The 19,546-nt window shown below is 44.6% G+C and overlaps 1 protein-coding gene across 3 annotated transcripts; it reads left to right on the plus strand.

The window, feature by feature from the left end:
• Positions 1-2,901: 2,901 nt before the first annotated feature.
• LOC102568851 (NADH-cytochrome b5 reductase 2) lies at positions 2,902-19,274 on the plus strand. Of its 3 annotated transcripts, XM_019477086.2 has the most exons (9): positions 2,902-3,005; positions 3,198-3,335; positions 5,101-5,173; positions 12,393-12,499; positions 14,071-14,200; positions 15,699-15,782; positions 17,233-17,318; positions 18,171-18,270; positions 18,904-19,274. In XM_019477086.2, the coding sequence occupies exons 1-9, from the start codon at positions 2,991-2,993 to the stop codon at positions 19,071-19,073; spliced, it is 903 nt and encodes a 300-aa protein (XP_019332631.1). In that variant the 5' UTR covers positions 2,902-2,990; the 3' UTR covers positions 19,074-19,274. The 3 variants fall into 3 exon arrangements, with proteins under 3 accessions (XP_019332631.1, XP_019332629.1, XP_019332630.1); XM_019477084.2 differs by having other exon boundaries at positions 2,902-3,335; XM_019477085.2 differs by lacking the exon at positions 15,699-15,782 and having other exon boundaries at positions 2,902-3,335.
• The last annotated feature ends 272 nt before the right edge of the window (positions 19,275-19,546 follow it).

A 19,546-nucleotide genomic window follows, 5' to 3' on the forward strand; every position in this document is an offset into this window, starting at 1 on the left:
GACACAATGATCAGTATCCAGAAGGGTAAAATACAGACTACAGTATACAAGAAACCCACAGACCAACATACATATCTGCACAGAACCAGCAATCACCCTAAACACACCAAAAAAGCTGTGATATACAGCCAAGCCCTCAGATACCACCGCATTTGTACTGAAGAGAACACCCGGGATTGCCACCTCACCAATCTTAAAAAGGCTTTCACCTAACAAGGACACTTGTCCAGAGAGGTAAATCGCACATTTGAAAGAGCCACCTGGATACCATGTGAAGAACTGCTGCCCAGAAGAAAACAGAAGAAAACCCCCCACAAATCGCACACCGCTAGTTATGACGTATCACCCCTTCCTTGAACCTGTACGGAAAATCCTCAAAAAATTGCAACCCATACTAGACAGAGACCCTATTCTTAAAAAAGATCTTCCCAGAGCCACCCATCCTAGCCTTTAAACAAGCACCGAACTTCGCCAACCTCATCACCAGAAGCAAGCTTCCTCAAGCCCAGAACACACCAAAAGGATCCAGACCATGCCAGGACAAGAAATGCAAAACCTGCCAACACATCTCCACCACCCCCACTATTACTACACCCCACAACAGAGCCATCAGCATCCCAGGATCTTACAGCTGCACCTCCAGAAATGTAGTATACCTCATCCAATGCACCAAATGCCCTGATGGAAAATATGTAGGAGAGACCAGACAACAACTGCACACCAGAATGAATGCACACCGGAAATCCATCAAAGACAGAAATACGCAATTACCTGTGGGGGCACATTTCTCACAGGAGGGCCACTCTCTCTCCAATCTCTCAGTCCTGATCCTCCAGGAAAATTTACACAACACTTCCCAGATCTCCTAGATACTAGAGATCATGGGCTAAATATAGACATTGGATTTTTGATACGTTATAATCTGCCTGGCAACTGACTCCCCAGCCCAGCCCAGCCCCTGGCTTGTTTGCTTTTCATTCCATCCAGGAAGAGCACACACCAACTGCTGAAACTTCCTTAGCCTGACGAAGGGTTTTTGAACCCGAAAGCTTGCTTAATAAATATTCTCCACCTATTTGGGTTGGTCTAATAAAAGATATCAAATTCACCCAAGGAACCTTGTCTGCCTATGTTCACTTCTGTGTCACTTTAACCTGTGCAGCTTAGACTAACCTGCAAAGACTGAATCGATTCAACCTCAGGCTTTTTGACTATATGTAAGCCAGGGAATCTTCCAGAGCACAGCTCTGTCCTCTGGCAGTCTGAGAAATGGGGATATTGACCAGTATGTTGATGTTAAATCTCTTGCTTTTCAGTCAGGTGAGAGAACACAGAGGGAACAAGGAAGTAAAGATAATAGAAACTATGAAAATGAGGGGTTTGAGAAACAGGATGGTTGTATTTCTCTTTTGTAATCAACACTTCTCACTTGCAAGGGAATTGAATGATTTTTTTTCAATATCTTTACAAGCTTGCTCACTGCAAAGTGAAGAATTAACGCGGCTGGGGGGTTCTGTGCTTTATGTTGTCTTGTACTGATGCTCATAATTACACACACAATGGGAAGTTTTCTCGGCATCCCTTCCCTTATATCTAGAATATATCTAACCTACCACAGTGCACCACCCTGTAGCGATACACCAGCTAGCTCAGACACTGCAAGCAGTGATTCAGTGTAAGTCTAGTAATTTAAATCAAGCTTTTCACCCTCAACCAATGTATTTTCCTCGTTTTCTGTACAGCCAACTTGAAACACTTCGTGTCTGAATCGCAGCAGCACTGAAAGTCAGGGACAGTAGTGATCTGAACAGATGAAATGTTAAATAAACTGCAACAATAATTTTTGAATATCAGGTCTTTGGACACCCAAAATTAACAGTCTCCCATTACCCAAATATTTATAACACATCTGTGGGACATCTGACGCTTAAAACTGAAGAATCTTGGAATCTATTTTGCCTGGCCTTTACCATTAATTAGGTTCTTAAAATATTATGCAAGCATTAATATTCTATTAGATCTTACAAATGGTTGGGTTAGTTTCTGGGTGTTGGAGTGTGTATGCATGTATGGGGGGTGTGTGTGTGTGTGTGTGTGTGTGTATATATATATATATGTGGGTGTAGAGCAACTTTGTTAAAAAAAAATAAAATTACTTCCATGAGTTGTTTCATTTACATTAAAAAAAAATTAAGTCTACAGGTGTGTGTGTGTGTGTGTGTATAGTTATATGTACACTACAAATCAATTACTGTGATGTGAAATTTAAGTAGTACAGCTACACTGTATAACTTTATTATACACCTCCCCCCCACACAAATATGTATACACATATACACACACAAATACACACAAACACACGTACACAGACATAAACACACACACACATATATATACACATGTATACAGATGCATATATGTGTATTTATGTGCCTATATGTGTATATTTATATGCATCTGTGTGTGTGTATATGTGTATTTATACACACGTATACTGACATATAAATAAATATACACACACACATTTTTATATACATACATACGCACACAGGCCCGTGTGCGTGTATACATGTGTGAGAGCCCAAATGCTTGCAGATTTTTTTATTTTTTTTTTGCAATGTCTTAGTCGGTCTAATAAAAGGTATCATCTCTGAATCAAGACTTCTAGATTTTGCATTTTGTGTGTGTGTACACACACACACACACACACACACACACACACACACACACACACGGCGTTAATCTCCCGCGTACCTCGGTTTCATTAACAGCAGCCCTTTACCTCAAACGGTGACAAAGGGAAAGATGAAAAAGAAGAAAAGCGGGGCGGGAGGGGAGGCAGCAGGTGCCGGTAGAAGAGAAGGCACGAGGAGAAGGGCGGCGGAGAGAGGCGCCGGGGGCGAGCGGCAGACGCGGCGTGCGGTCTCGTCTAGTGTCGTGGCGCCGCGAGCCCGGCCGCCTGGGCCGCCCCCAGCACGGAGCCGGCCGCGATGGAGCTGAGCGCAGTGAGCGGGGCGCGGGCGGGCGGCGGGAGCCCCGAGCGGGGTGTCGGGAGCGGTGCCTCGCCCGGCGCAGCCTCAGCTTTTGCCCTTCTGCCTCTGCCTGCCAGCCCCGCCTGGCGCCCGGAGGGCCCGTGCCCATGCACCCCCGAGGCGATCCCGGCACCCTCACGGCCCTTCCTGCCCCGCTGTCCCCAGGAGGTGTCCGTGCTCGTTGCGGCGGTGGTCGTGGGCGCCTCGGTCTTGCTGCTCGTCTTCAAGGCGGCGAGGACGCGCGCCCCCATTGCGCTGAGGGATCCCAATGCCAAGTATCCGCTGGCCCTGGTGGAGAAAGAGGTGAGCAGGCTCTTCTTTTAGGCCAGGGGTTGGCAGCGGTTTTGGGCAGTGCCAAAAACACCCGCGGCCTCAACTTTTATAATGTTGGCGTGCCAGGGGCAGGGGAGCCGTGAGGGGCCGGCTCCTTGTTGCGGCTCGAGTGCCAAGCAAAATGCCTTCACGTGCCGCGCTCTGGCCCACATGCCAGGGGCCCTGCTTTAGGCCTCCTTTTAGGACTGTCTTGTGTGACTCTGATCACAAGACAGTCCACACCGTCTTGGGGAGGGGATGCAGCCGAGCGGCGAGAGCATGGGGCTGACATTGAGATTTGGGGTCTGTTCTTGCCTCTGACACTGATCAAAGTCCTACGGGTTGGAATGAACCAAGGGGCAGGGTCAAGTGGTATTGGGGAACTGCTTGAGCAGCTGGCTTACTACAAGCTAATCATCTTGACCATCTTCCACCGAAAAACCAGAGAGCGCTTCACTGACTGTTATAGACATACATTCAAGCCACAGATTTCAAAACCAGCAAGCTCAAAGTCCCAAGGGGGGACAGGATGGGGGTGGTGGACAGCTGTGCTCTAGGTTCAGCTCCAAGGTCAGATTTTAAAGCTGGCACTCCAAAGTTCAAGGCGGATGTTGCTGTTGTCAGTTTGGGCTAGTGTTTAATTGCACATGCTTTAGTATGCTCTATGAGAAGCTTAATATTAATATTCCTCTCTTACTTACTGGTAGGGAAAGCAGGGCCTGAGGAGGCCAGGTAACCTTTTTATTCTCTATGCATGTTTCTAAAGTTGCATCACTTAGCGTAGGATCCTCTATTTTCCAAATGTTTATAATACATTTGTGGGGTAAAGCTGAAGCATCTTGGAATCTTTTTCCCCAGACATTACAGGTGCTGACAGATGTGGGGGAAAAAAAATGAAAAACCTGTTTTACCAGAAGCAGCAGCTTATTACTTCGACTGAGCTCTGAAGTGTCTGTATAGATCAGATGCTTCAGCGGTGCTTTTTGGCACTTTAATAGCTGATCCAATCAGCTATTAGATAAAAGTGCCAAAAAAGCCCACTAAAGTGCCTGATCTATACAGACATTGGGAAAGCCGGGTTCAGCTAATACGATGCCTCTTCCGGGCATGTGCTGGGCTCGGTGCGGGGATGTACCAAGTTCAAAGTAAAGCACCGTTTTTGTGGGTTGTTTTTTTTTTTTTGGCGGGGGGGGGGGGGGGGTTCCACTTCTGCAAGCAGCCTACTATATTAATTTGGTTCCTAAAATATTATGCCTACATTAATATTCAGCTAGCTTTTACAAATGGTTGGGTTAGTTTATTTGGCTATACAGATCCTAACCTTTAATTTTATATATGTGAGAAACTGGAGTTGCAAATTTGTCTTGAGGAAGGCTGTGCCTTTACATGTCCTGTCTTGCTGGAAATCCTACCATACATCAGGAAATGTGTCCAGTATACAATGATGATAGAGGGGCTAAAGAGGTTTGGTTCATTCGTGTAGCCTTTTTTTACTTAGGCAAAATTCACTTCCCATTTTCACTGTGGGTTAGTGGAGTCTTTAGTATCAAGTTCTTTATAACTAGGTTTGAAAGTCTTGATCAGGCAGATTGCTGTCAGACCAGTTGTACTTCATGTCTCAAAGTTGGCTTGTATGTAAATGGAGAGTAGATTCACTACTGAAGCTTATTGTGCTGTTTTCCAAAGCCAAAGCAATGCTGCACTGCTCTATGAATTGTTATAATACTCAGGTCTTTGTCTCTCTGTTTATCGCTAGGAGATCAGCCATGATACCAGGCGTTTCAGGTTTCGACTTCCATCGCCAGATCACGTATTGGGTTTACCTATAGGTAAATACTGAAACACTTTATTTTTATTTGTAAATTTGGGATTTTAACAGAGCTCTTAAAAAAGGAGCAAGGAGTGAATTTGCTTTTCAGGAAAACAAGGGATTGAACATTTCATCCTGCCATATTATGACAACAGGCCTTCTCACCGGCTCTGATCTATTGTACCCTTATATGTATTTCACTCATGCTACCTTGTGTAATATAGGTTGGAGTCAGACTACTGACTTGAAGCTGCTGAAATAACAAAGTGAGGGTGACTATTTGACACAGATAAATGCTATTTGACAGGCTTTCAGCTATTTTTTATTTTCCTAACAAGAGGTCCTATAATTATTTAAATATAAGAAATGATCCCCCCCCCCGCCCCCAATCAGCACGGGGGTAGAGATGGACCAAGCAGCCCTGCACTCCATCTGCATGTAAATTTTTGGAGGGTTTCAGGACTTGTGACAAGAACACCTACTTCCAGTCACAAGTGGGGGTGGGGAGGTGCTTATTAGCAGATGAATCCTTTGTTGGGGGGGATCTGGAGTACACACACAAACACTGAGCAGTGCTGGGCTGTGGAGTTATCATGTCTTGAAATACTATTGACTCTGCTGGGGCCCAGCCAAGTGAAGTATATCAGTAGTTCTCAACCTTTTACACCTTATATCCAACCAATCATTGGTCCCAAAAACCTGGGTCCCACTATGATAAATGATGAGCGGGAGGGTGCTGTGAGCTGCCCCCTGCTCTGGTGATGCACCCCCTGTGCCTGTTGCTGCTTTGAAGGCAGCAGCCCTGCACCGTTGCCCTTGCTGTAGCCCCGGATGCAGGAGGCATTTCACCTGAGCAGTGCAGGGTAAGCAGCGGTGAGAGATCCCCATGCGGCTTCTCCGCTCCCTGCAGCGCCTGAGAGAACAGCACCGCAGGGAACTCCCTGTAGGGAACAGCTGCTGTCCAGCTTCCCTCCCCTGCAACCTGGTGCTGCAGGGAACGGAGGAGCCGCATGGGGATCTTCTTGCCACCGCCCGCTCCACAGTGCCGCAGTGAAGTGCTTCCTGTGCCCAGGGCTGCAGGGCTCCAAAGCAGGGCTGTGCCCCTCAAAGAACCAGCCCAGCCATGCCAGATTGTACCTGCCAGGCTGCAGAGGCACCCGGGAGAGTGGCAGGGAATAGTCCCTGCCACAGCAAAGTCCCACCGCTCACGCAGGTTTCTAACCTGTGTACAGAACCTCCACCTGACACAGGAGGTACACGGTCCCACTAGGGGGAATGGCATACTGGATCTGGTATTGGCAATGGGAGATGACATGGTAGCGGACCTCCAGATCGGTAGCCATCTGGGGGACAGTGATCACCTAATAATAGAATTCACCATAAGAGGTCGAGTGGGTAAGGTAACTAGTAGGGTGAAAGTGCTAGACTTTAGGAAAGCTGATTTCAATGAACTCAGGCGATTAGTCAAGGACACACTGCAGAGTAGGAGATTTGAAGAGATGGAAGCCCAAGAAGGGTGGCTGTGTCTTAAGGAAACGATCCTTCGGGCACAAAGCAAGACGATCCCCAAGCGAGGCAAAAGAGGGAAAGGGGCCAGGAGGCTTCCCTGGCTGACCAGAGAAATCCAGGACAGCCTAAGGGACAAAAGGGGAGCACATAAAAAGTGGAAACAGGGAGAGATCACCAAAGATGAATATACCTCCTCTGCTTGTGCTTGTAGGGAGGCAGTTAGATGGGCCAAAGCTACCATGGAGCTGAGGATGGCAACCCAAGTAAAAGACAACAAGAAATTGTTTTTTAGATATATTGGGAGTAAAAGGAAGGCCCAGGGAGGAATAGGACCCCTGCTAAATGGGCAGAAACAATTGTTGACAGACAGGGAGGACAAGGCTGAACTCCTCAACGAGTTCTTTGCCTCAGTGTTCCTAAGTGAGGGACACGACAAGTCTCTCACTGGGGTTGTAGAGAGGCAGCAGCAAGGCGCCAGACTTCCATGCGTAGACCCTGAAATGGTGCAGAGTCATTTGGAAGAACTGGATGCCTTTAAGTCGGCAGGCCCGGATGAGCTCCATCCGAGGGTGCTGAAGGCACTGGCCGACATCATTGCAGAGCCACTGGTGGGAATATTTGAAAGCTCGTGGCGCACGGGCCAAGTCCCGGAGGACTGGAAAAGGGCCAGTGTGGTCCCCATTTTCAAAAAGGGGAGGAAGGAGGACCCGGGCAACTATAGGCCAGTCAGTCTCACCTCCATCCTTGGCAAAGTCTTTGAAAAAATTATCAAGGCTCACATTTGTGAGAGCCCGGCGGACAAATTATGCTGAGGGGAAATCAGCACGGGTTCGTGGCAGGCAGATCGTGCCTGACCAATCTAGTTTCTTTTTATGACCAGGTTACGAAATGCCTGGACACAGGAGGAGGGGTGGATGTCGTATACTTAGACTTCAGGAAGGCCTTCGATACGGTATCCCACCCCATACTGGTGAACAAGTTAAGAGGCTGTGACTTGGATGACTACACAGTCCAGTGGGTGGCGAATTTGCTGGAGGGTTGCACCCAGAGAGTTGTGGTGGATGGGTCAGCTTCGACCTGGAAGGGTGTGAGCAGTGGGGTCCCGCAGGGTTCGGTCCTTGGACCGATACTCTTTAATGTCTTCATCAGTGACTTGGACGAGGGAGCGAAATGTACTCTGTCCAAGTTTGCAGATGACACAAAGCTATGGGGAGATGTGGACACGCCGGAGGGCAGGGAACAGCTGCAGGCAGACATGGATAGGTTGGACAAGTGGGCAGAAAACAACAGAATGCTGTTCAACAAGGAGAAATGCAAAGTGCTGCACCTAGGGAGGAAAAATGTCCAGCACACCTACAGCCTAGGGAATGATCTGCTGGGTGGCACAGAAGTGGAAAGGGATCTTGGAGTCCTACTGGACTCCAAGATGAACATGAGTTGGCAGTGTGACGAAGCCATCAAAAAAGCCAATGGCACTTTATCGTGCATCAGCAGATGCATGACGAATAGGTCCAAGGAGGTGATACTTCCCCTCTATCGGGCGCTGGTCAGACCGCAGTTGGAGTACTGCGTGCAATTCTGGGCGCCACACTTCAAGAAGGATGCGGATAACCTGGAGAGGGTCCAGAGAAGGGCCACTTGTATGGTTAAGGGCCTACAGACCAAGCCCTATGAGGAGAGACTAGAGAACCTGGATCTTTTTAGCCCCCGCAAGAGAAGGTTGAGAGGCGACCTTGTGGCTGCCTATAAGTTCATCACGGGGGCACAGAAGGGAATTGGTGAGTATTTATTCACCAAGGTGCCCCCGGGGGTTACAAGAAATAATGGCCACAAGCTAGCAGAGAGCAGATTTAGATAGGACATTAGGAAGAACTTCTTCACAGTTAGAGTGGCCAAGGTCTGGAACAGGCTCCCCAGGGAGGTGGTGCTCTCCCCTACCCTGGGGGTCTTCAAGAGGAGGTTAGATGAGCATCTAGCTGGGGTCGTCTAGACCCAGCACTCTTTCCTGGTTATGTAGGGGGTCGGACTCGATGATCTATTGAGGTCCCTTCCGACCCTAACATCTATGAATCTATGGTGGCTGCTCGCCGCTCCTCGTTCTGCCCTGCTTCCCTGCCCTGGGTGCCCCTGCGGCCCAGCAGGTGCAGCTGGGAAGAGCGAGACCACATGGAGAGGCTGCAAGCTCCACACTGCAAGCAGCAGCACACGCAGGGGGCGCATCACCAAGGCAGCGGTGGGCAACCACCTTCTCTGCATAGCCCCGCTCTTCCCAGCTGCACTGGATCGCGCCTTTTGACTCTGGATTAATATAATGTATAGTTCGTATTACAAAAGTGTTGCTCAAAAGGGTGTTTATGGAGCAGCTGGCTAAAATTTGCAGCAGTTTGCAACATGTTAAAATGTATCAATTCTGGATGAGTTAAGTCTGTAAGTACCCATAGTAAATTGCATATAAGCAAGTTACCAACTGCAGAGGACCAGTGGAAATTACTGTGTGTACGTTTATTTTAAAGTCAGTGTTTTTGGTTGCTTGTATTTCAAATTGGGAAGTGGGGGCAGGCAACTGCTGTGGTTCCGAGTTGGGGCCAGAGTTGGACTGACAGCAGTCACCTGTCCCCTTCTGCTTGTCCTCTGCAGCTTCTGACCTCCCCTCTGTCCCTTTACCTCTCTTACTGTCATGTCTTCAGGGAAGGAACAGAGCCTGAGCAGGGTCTGACAGTAAGTGGGGTAGGAAGGCTACAGAGGGGAGAAGTGGGGTGGGGAAGCAGAGGGCATGGAGGCCAACTGACTCCTCCCCCCCAGCAACTATTTTCCCTGCCGCAGCAGTGAGAGGGGAATATATTCAAACCATCTTCCTGATAATTAGATTCTACACCTGGAAAATGATCATAAATGTATACATTTTCCATATATAGAATCTTAGTATTGGAGGGCTCATCTTATATTCAGGGTTGTCTTATATTCAAATAAATATGGTAGTTGCTTTTGAATTTTACAGCAGTGGTTCTCAACCTTTTTTGTACCAGGATCCATTTGTAAACATAGATGGCCGGTCCTGACCCAATGCCCCACACTCCTGACCTGCTGCTCCCTGCCCCCATACCTCAGCCCCCCCAGTGTGTGGGGCGGGATGTAGGGTATGGGGGGGGGGCACCAAGCAACCCCTTGCAGGCTGGAACTCTGACTCTGTAAGGGGAAAGCCACAGTTTCCCACATTTTTCTCTTTAAAGAAGAATTCATTTTTAAAGTTTGTTCACAACCCTTTCATGTATTGCAACCCATTTTTGGCTTGTGACCCACAGGTTGAGAAGCACTGTTCTAGAGGATTGTGTACTGTAGTCAAAGATCTGATTGCAGCTAGTGCAGATGTGTCTAAGCTAGCTATCAACTTGCTACCATGGGTTCTGATCATGTGTAGCTGCTTGAGTGCAGGCAGCAAAATCTGTAAATACATAGGCAGCTGTGTTGCCATGATTCTGCTGCTTAAAGCACCCAAGCTGACTTCATGACTGCTAGATCAGGTTTCCCTGCACCAACTAGTGTCACACCTTTGACTCCAGCGTAGACTTGGTTAGATGAGAAAGAGGTTGCAGGCTTTCACCCTTATAGCCTGTGAACAATGGATTTGGGGAGACAGGAAGAATACTACACTTTAGAGAGATGTTATTGTTGTTCTTCAGGCATTCAGCAGATACCTGCCAACTCTTTTTTTTTTTCCTCTCTATCATAAAGCTTTCAGAAAATTAGGGTCTGTCAACAGTATTTTGCTGATGCCACTGAACTGTGAACCTTGAATTGAGGATAGCCTGCTCAGGGGCCAATGCCCCTCTTGTCCTGAACAGCACTCTTTCCAATCTGGCTCTTCTCCAAATTGCTTAGTCCTGGCTGTTTCGAGCTGCACATGGCACAAGCTTTCTTGTTCTGCAAGTTACCTGTATCCTTTTTTTCCCAGGCTGAGCTTGTTGGTTTCAGGAACATTGCCAATCAATGGCAGACGGCAGGGCAGGCTGGCACCTTAGAGACTAACTTGTTCAGAGAGGCAGTAGCTTTTGTAAGTGACAGTCTACTTTGTCAGATGCTGTGAAACAAATCAATGGCAACAGCTGTCCTCCACTTTTATACAGATCCTCTTGTCTTCCAGTGGATAGTATGAAAAATATTTGTCCATGAAGGAAAACAAAGGTGAATGACTACATGAAGCAGCCCCCACTGCCTTTCTATACCCCAGCTCTACTCTTGTTTGATCTTTTCTCCTTCACTGTTTCTTACTCCTGAAACACTTTCACCTAGTATTGAAATTGACTTCTTTAATAGGTCACATGGTTGCTGCTTTGTGTGACTACTTTTTGAAAGTGTCACTTGAATACGGGTTTCTCTAGCAGTACTGCTTTTATGTGCCCAGAAGCCCTGATTCTGTAGTCCAGCTGCAGAATACTTACATTGCCACTGTGGGTTCCTAAAACTGAGGTTTTCTGCCTTGGTTTGTGAGACTAGTAAAATACCTGTTTTCTCTTTTAAGGCATGTGAAAGCTTCAGTAAAACCCTATATAGGCAAAGATGATGTGAATAATCAACCAGTTCTTTTGTTAATATTTAACTTGCGACTTCCTGCTTCCCAAATGTCCAGTTGCAGTATCCCCTTGAGATGCTTTAATATTAGTCTGTGACATAATAGTTTGTTTCTCGCATGTATATACCTAACATTAGGCTACAAGAATCATTGGTCATCACTGACATACAGGAAAAGGAAGAGATGCTGGAAACCCACCAGACATCAGGCTAGAGCAGCAATAAGCTTAATCACATATACTTCTATTTTGCTGATAGATACCCAATATGTTTGTAAAAAACATGCGTTTGGAAAGGGTCTCACTTCTTATATAACCCAGTATGTCTTTTAAAAGCAGGATGCATGTGAGCAGTCTGTAGAACAGACACTGCAGAAGCTAGCTCTGTACCAGCCACTGTACCACAGGAATTGTGGTATATTTGAGAAACAGGAATTGTGGTGATGTTGCTCTAGGAAGAGTTGGTTGGTAAAATTTTAGTCCCTCTGCATACTGGCTGCCTAGCTGCAGCAAAACAAAAGTATTGTCTTGTAAAAATTGTAGCTATTATCTATCTTAATTTTTTCTTCAGTAGAGATGTGGAATTATGTGAATGTAATTATTTTTTTGTCCATGGTATTGTGTGTTGGTATTATATTTATTAGCATGATGTGAGGAAAAGCCATGCTCCTCATAATACACAAAAGATTGTAATACTCTAACGTGGTTTAGTGGACAGAGTTCAGGTAATATCTAATATGCAAAAGTAGTAAGGTTTATTTTATAGTTTCACAATTTATTTCATAATTGCAGACAAATTCATAGCATTGTAGTTACCATGTATATTCTATATGTGGATAGCATTCCATTTTTATGTCATAATACAGGATTATCTATCTAAAGAACAGACATTTTTGCAGCAACATGTACTGGATTAAAAGTTGCAGAAATGTAATGAAGAATGTTTCTGTTAGATGACTCGATTATGGGATACATTAATAATACTATCAGGCTATTTTTTAACGTTGTGTTTTGCATCAGAATATGTTATATTGGGCTAAGTTCACACATTTTATTTTCCCAACCTTTCCCTCTTTTTTTTCTTTTTCTCTCAAGCCTGGAAAGTACAAACCCTTAAAGCTGAAAATGAGATGACAATACTGTAACTTTCTTTCTTTCTAGGCCAACATGTTTATCTTTCTGCCAAAATCAATGGTAGTTTGGTGATCCGGGCCTATACACCAGTTTCCAGTGATGAAATAAAAGGTTATGTTGATTTAATTATAAAGGTAAATTTTAGTTTCTGTTCAAGCCATTTAACTGGTTGTCTCAAATACAGCTCCCTTGGCAAGCAGGTAAGTAGCACCTGTGTAAATGGCATTTATGTCTACTTACATGAGTTTTAGTTCCTACTCCCCACTGTGCAGCACAGCTTGTCCTCCTAAGCATGCATTTGGCCTCTGGCCACATTTATTCTTTGTTTCTTTGGCTCAATGTTGTTTCTGCATTTTGCATGGAAGTCCCTGGATAAAATGCTTAAAGAGAAGGAGGAGCAGAGGGCAACACCCAGGGCCCTTTCATTTCCAGGACAGAAACTGTTTTACTGAGTCCCCAAGCCACATTCCCTTTAGCTTCTTCTTTTCATGTCCCATTCATTTTCTTCGTTTGATTGCCCTCCAGGCCAGCTTCTACAGGAGGGGTGGGAATACATTTGCTGAGTAATAGGCATTGTTGGCTGTGGGGGACAGAGGAGGCTATAACTTAGATATTTAATTGCTTGGATAAATGCCGTAACCACTAAACGATGGGGCTCAACGACCGGCAAGTCCTCCTCCTCCTCCTCCTCTCAGTCCTGTTTTTTCTGTGATTAACTTTTGGGGATTTCACAGGATTATATGTCTTCCTAGATGGACTAGGACAGTGTTTCTCAACCTTTTTAGACTTAAGGCACCCCTCATTAAACTCAAGGCATCCCTTGGAAAATACCACTTTTTTCACTCGTTTTTTTGACTACAGAAAAATGATAGGGCAATTTTTCTGTTGCAAAGAACTCAGAAAGGCCACAACAAATGAGAAGGTATTTAATATATGGAGTCCTGTTTAAAAACTCTGGGTTCATCTTGTGAATCAAGTGTGCACACCTAACAGTCCTAACACTGTGGCACTCTACAGCACCCGTGAAAGAATCTTAAGGGACCCCAGGGTGCAGCAGCACCCTGATTGAGAAAAACTGGAATTGGATCACAGCAGAGAGTAAGTGACTGGAGCTGATTCCTTTGGAGCATGCTTAGAAGGACAAGTTAAGTTGCAGGGTGGGGAGGATATGAAAACTGTGGGTGGCCTTAAATTCTGCGTAAGTGCTACTTAACTGCCTGAAGAGGGAGTTGGATTTGGGCCAGTTTGTTTACTGTACAAGCCAGTGTTTGCCTGGGAAGAAAAAGTCTGTGAAAATTTAAACTGATAATGTCAAACAGCATAGTTATTAGTATGGAGTACCTTCCAGGGCTGCTGAATAAGCTTTAAACCAACCAACCAACCCCACCTGGAGGAAGTTTGCCATAGAATCACCCTAGTTTGAAGGTTAAATATTGTACTGTGCAATCCATGCCTACATTTTCTTCAGTGGGGCTGCATGCATGGGTGGTGGTGAAATACCAGCATTAGCATTTTGCTTGTAGAACTGCAGTGGCTTCTGGTTACAGTGGACAAACATATTTGAAAGCAAGGGATTTTCTGGATCCTATTTCAGATGCTTAGGGTAACTGCAGGCAAGCAAAAGGCTGTTTAAAAAAAAAAAATACCACTGCTACCTGGGACCTAACTGGTCATGAAACAAATAGCCACTCGTTTTTTTTTTCAGGTCTACTACAAGAATGTCAATCCCAAGTTCCCTGAAGGTGGAAAGATGTCCCAATACTTAAACAGCATGAACATTGGAGATACTATTGACTTCAGAGGGCCAAATGGACTTCTTGTGTATAAGGGGCCAGGTACATTGATGTTTAAATGGAAGGTGGGAATGTAGTTATTTTCAAGGGCAGTTTAAAGCTTGAGGGCTTAAGTTTAGGACATGGCTTTTTTTAAAAAATTACATGGCAGGAAGAAACCCACTTTCTCTCACCAAGAAAGAATTCCTGTGTTTTTTGACTGAAGCCTGCCCTAGTTGGCCATAGCAGAGGGGCAAGAGTGGTGCAGTCTTTGTTTGTTCACCCTGCCCTCATGTCAGGTGTTGGTAATTCAGTTCTTTATACATTACTGCTCTGATCATTGTACCAGATGGTCCTGGCCTGTTTCAGACTGGAAGCCTTCTTACGCAGTGCCCTTTTGGGAAACTCATTACTGCAGTTAAATAAACTCCCTGGCTGGGAACCAGTTCCGCCTTAGTTTTAAAACAGGCTTGACTTGGTTAAGGCTCTTGCATGTGGCTTATTCTGGGTGGGAGGAAACAACCTGCTGATACAAACAAGTCTCATTTGAGGTGGCTGCAAAGGAGAAAGGCAATTTGCTTCATGCACCTCAGATTTATACAAGTAGCGCTGATGCTTTGTACTTTTCAGGATCAGGCCCTTATTATGAATAATATACAGATGAGTCCATTATCTTTTAGAGGGACTCAGTGACCCATGTAACACCCAGATCCACACACTTTTCTATTGTGTTTCAGTTGCCATAGACAACGGCAGTACTACAGACAACAGCATGGGAAGCCAATTATTTGTTACAAATCTGTTAAATGATTTATCAGAGTGTGCATGTGAAAAATGCTTTGTGTGGAACTGTCTGGTTGGCTTAGTTTGTGGAGACTAATTGCTTTGCAAATGGCATCTAATTTTCAAATTTGAGTAAAGCAGTGGCATCCTCTGGTGTACAACAGAATTTAGTTGGTTGTTTTCATGCTTGGATGTTAGAGGTCAGAGTTTCCTGGCTATGACTGCCAAGGGCTTAATTGGATTCTTGTAGCGAGAGCTGAAAGAATTACAAATACAGTAATAAAAAGGGTCTTACCTAAGTGTGCAGGGCACTAGTACATTTGCCTGCTTTATTGCAGATCTGTTGAATAGTGCTACTAAAAGGTGAGATCCTCAGCTGTGCTTTCATAGAGTAAAGGTGATTTACCAACCTCTTGAGAATTCCCCTGGCAGAGACAGTGCCACCCACCACCCTCAGGTCCTTCAGTGTGGGGCCATAGTACTTCATCAATTCACAGCTGCCAGATAGTGTTTCAGGGTCATATGTAGCTGACTACAATTTGGTTAGCCCTGATCCTGCTCGGAATTATCCAGGAGGGTGAACAAGTCCATAGAGGCTACCAAGGTACAATAAAGCAACTTCTGCCATTTCTATCTGTTTTCTGTTCTGAGCACTGCTTGGCTGGACCAGAAGACCTGACTGTGAATTAAGCTGTAGGCAGCAATAATTGTCCTTGCATAGCAACTGCATAGCAACTCATCAATTCATTTACTTACAAATGTTGCATGTTTCTTCCAGGTAAATTTGCTATCAAGCCTGACAAGAAGTCTGAAGCACAGATAAAGTTTGCAAAGCATCTTGGGATGATAGCTGGGGGAACAGGTGAAACTGTTGGTTGCTTGTACATGTGACAAAGATTGCCCATTTCTGCAGTTTGTGTGTGTCACGCTGTACATGTGCAGGTTTTTTTTTTTACAATTTAAATGAGTTTGCGACATTGCAGACTAAACCAAGTCTGCATGTAGTTTAGTTTGCAGGGTAGGTATTTGTAACAGTGACTTTTTGACAGCTTGCCCCTCCTGCCACAGGTCAAGTGGGCTGAAGGCAGAAGTGGGGAGGAGCCCAATCTTTTTTTCCCCCCAGAGTCTGCCTGTGTTTCCTATGGCCAGGGGGCAAGCTGCCGTCAGGCCAAGCAGCTCCTGAGATGTGGTGGGCCCTGGTCCTTCCCTCCGTGGCTGTTTGGGCGGGCTGCTAGCAGGCCAGACGCTGCCCCAGCTCGGGCTCAGGGAAGAGTTGGTTTGGGCTGGGTGTTGCTTCTGAGCTTGGGGCAGCACCAGGGGCAACACCACCCCAGAGGGAAGGACCTCCTGGGGCTCAGGGGCCGCTTGACCTGCCAGTAGCTTGCCCCCTGGCCACGGGAGACATGGGCAGGTTCCACAGAAGGGAAAAAAAAGGATCAGGGCCCTCACTGTAATAGTGACAGAAGCCCCTAAATTGAAACGGTGGTTCTTTAATTATCGCAATTAAAAACCAACCATTTCAGTTTAGGGGACCAAACCCCAGTCATGTGTACGAATACCCCATGTCATTGTGCTGAAGATGGGCACTTTGCTAAAGAGCTTACAGGTTGTCAGAGGATTGTAATGAATGTTACGCACACATTTTATGACCATGGAATTATTGTTTTTATTACCAATTTAAGTTACTGCCTAACAGTGCTTGCACTGATACAGGGATTTACTATTTCAGTGGTTATTTGCTTGAAGTGAACATATTACACCTTGAATATCCAATGGTTTCTGTTCTTCAGTGCTGAAGATCTTTAGGGCCCAGATAATCTTTACCACTATTCGTAAGTAGCTAATTGGTCCTGATTCTGCAATCAGGACCTATCATCCTGACACAGTATTAATTGCTATCTACCACAGCAAGACAAAAATAGGGTCTTCACTGTGGCTTGGGAGCCAGTAATTTACACACATTCTAATTTTAGCTCTTAAACTGATTGAGTACATGACCTTGGGCAAACCACTTAAACCTTTACCCTATGTGCAATATTTCCTTCTCTTTTTATGAGAGTGCTGTGTGGGTTAAATGATTTAATGTTGAAAATGGACATCCCTGGGTGTGAAATATTACTTTGTCACTTTTGGAGTGAAATTATGGAACTTCAAAGCTGATCTGGGTCATAAACTGAGATGTGGGGTCTTGATCCTGGGCCTCATGCAGACAAAAATCTCAGTGAAGTTGCCTGGTTCTGCACTGCAGTCTGTGGATGGGCTTAAAGGAAAAGCTCATTTGTGACTCTTATTATGACTCCTATTATTAATAGGAATTACACCGATGTTGCAGCTAATTCGTCACATCACAAAGGACCCCAAGGATGACACAAAATGTTACCTACTTTTTGCTAATCAGGTAAATATGCTGTAGCTTTTGTTTGCCAAATTCTGTGCTCCCTGCTCCTCCTGCAGGACTTTGAACTGCTCAAACTGTTATGGTATTTAACCCAGAAAATTCCTTTTCTACATAGATTCAGTGAATGCTCTTCAGGATAGTCTCTCTTCACTTCTGTATATATTTACCACATGTCTATGGCAAGACAAGCATCTGATGAATATTTTGATACGTTTTGTTTAAAAGTGGTTTGTAGAGGGAATTACAAGAGAGATCATGATTAATTGCATTAGTTCTCTTAGATTCAAGTTGGGTTCCTCTTACTCTTAAATAAAACATTATCCTGAACCTTATTGTGAAAAACTATCAGAAATTTCTCACTCCTGAAAGGAAAGTTTTATGTGAAATTCTTACCTCAAACTGGTATGCCTGCTCACTTCCACTTCATAATTTGCAAAAACACCAGCGCTAAGAGACCAAGACAGGGCCAAAAGGGCTAACAGTAATTCTGAACACAAGACTGAATTTTTGGTATGTCTTTTTAAATCAACACTTTAACACTCCTTTAAAGGCATCATGTAGCTTGGTGTTAAGCCTATTAATTTTACTCTTAAATCAGAATTTATAGCAAAGAAATGTTATAAACTACCATATATTTAAGAGGAAAAAAACCTGCTTGTTTAGTCTGGCTACTTTAATGCTTATAAATGAGGAAGACTGAAAGGTAGAGGAGGTGAGAACTGTGTAAATTTGAACTACCTGTGATCCGTTACTGCTGAAAACAAAGTTAGCTCTGTTAGTCTGTATTACTCAGTGCACTAAGATAGTCTGGAGGAAAATAATTCTCTCTCTCTCTCTCTCTCCATTTTCTAGACAGAAAAAGACATACTATTAAGAACAGAGCTAGAGGAGGTTGCTAAGAAGCACCCCAGTCAATTTAAACTGTGGTACACACTGGACAGGCCTCCTCAAGGTAGGTTGCTGATACATGAAAAAAGTTATTTTCATCCTCCTCTCTGTATACAAGGCCTTCTTGTATACATAATTTGTACTGTACCCATTCTTTTGCTATCAGAGCCCTTCTAAAATATATTACTATCTTGAAACTCATCTTAAAATGAGAAGTTGTTCTGTAAACCTTTGCTGCAAAGTTAATTCCTTGGACTTCCCAGCAAAATCTATAGTTCTGCTGCTTTGTGTTTTCTCCTTCTTTCCTCATTTCTTCAGCAGAATCATATTACGTTGGCAGGTACTAAGCAGTTCAGTTGGACAAGCTGTCATGGGCACAACAGGCAAGTGGTGCTTCCAGTAGTTAGGTCCTGGTAGGCTGCAGTTGCAAGCACCAGAGATGAGAATGTGAATTGCTAGATTTACCTCCCTCTTAAAACACTGGGAGCCAAGTGCACTGCTTGGATTTATTCAGAGTGGTGTGGTCCTATCCTTGTGTGCAAGTACCTGCTTGCAGTGGTGGTAGTGCATACAGCCCACAAACAGCAACATGTGAAGGGTTAGCATTGCTGAAGATGCAGATGGGACTCTTGGTATGAATTTATATCCAAATCTTTGTAAGATTCTAATAGCATCCCTTGTTGCTTTTGTCTTTCAGATTGGAAATACAGCTCTGGTTTCATCACTGCGGACATGATTAAAGCACATCCTCCACCTGGCAATGATTCCATCATTCTGATGTGTGGGCCACCTCCTATGATTCAGTTTGCTTGTCAGCCCAGTCTGGACAAACTGGGTTATTCCAAAAATAACATATTTGCTTATTAAAATGAAAAGGCATTGAACAACATCAGTAAGCATACTATATTCCTGGCACATGCTGTGATAATCCTCTATACTGCAGCTCTTTTAGAGCAATGTAGTGCTCTGATGTAGACTCTACTCCTTTTTAAGTTGAATGTCAAGAATTTTATTGCCTAGTTACTTAAATCTGTTGTGTTTGTACATAAATTTCAATATTATATCACACACCCTATTGAGTAATATTCTTTAACCTCCCTACATTAAGCAATAAGATATAGAGTTACATATTTATAAGATTAAAGTATGAAGATGGTATTACCATACAAAGTTAAAGGCCAGGAGACTCTTGGCACTGGCATTCAATCATCCCGACATGTTCTGCCTTCGCTGCTGTACTGAGAAAATTTTGTATCTGAGGAAGGGAGAAGTTCTGTTCATTTGCTTAATTTGTTAGGATCAACATTCAGCAGCCTGCAGTTGAGCCCTGAAGTCTGAAG

Source organism: Alligator mississippiensis, chromosome 2, assembly GCF_030867095.1.
Source record: "Alligator mississippiensis isolate rAllMis1 chromosome 2, rAllMis1, whole genome shotgun sequence".
Classification (NCBI taxonomy): Eukaryota; Metazoa; Chordata; order Crocodylia; family Alligatoridae; genus Alligator; species Alligator mississippiensis.

Coding starts and splice junctions, on each gene's coding strand:
- LOC102568851 (XM_019477084.2), top strand. CDS start 2,991: ATGGAGCTGAGCGCAGTGAGCGGGGCGCGGGCGGGCGGCGGGAGCCCC. Junction 15,783..17,232: donor GATGATAGCTGGGGGAACAG/GTGAAACTGTTG, acceptor TATTATTAATAG/GAATTACACCGATGTTGCAG. Junction 17,319..18,170: donor ACCTACTTTTTGCTAATCAG/GTAAATATGCTG, acceptor TCCATTTTCTAG/ACAGAAAAAGACATACTATT.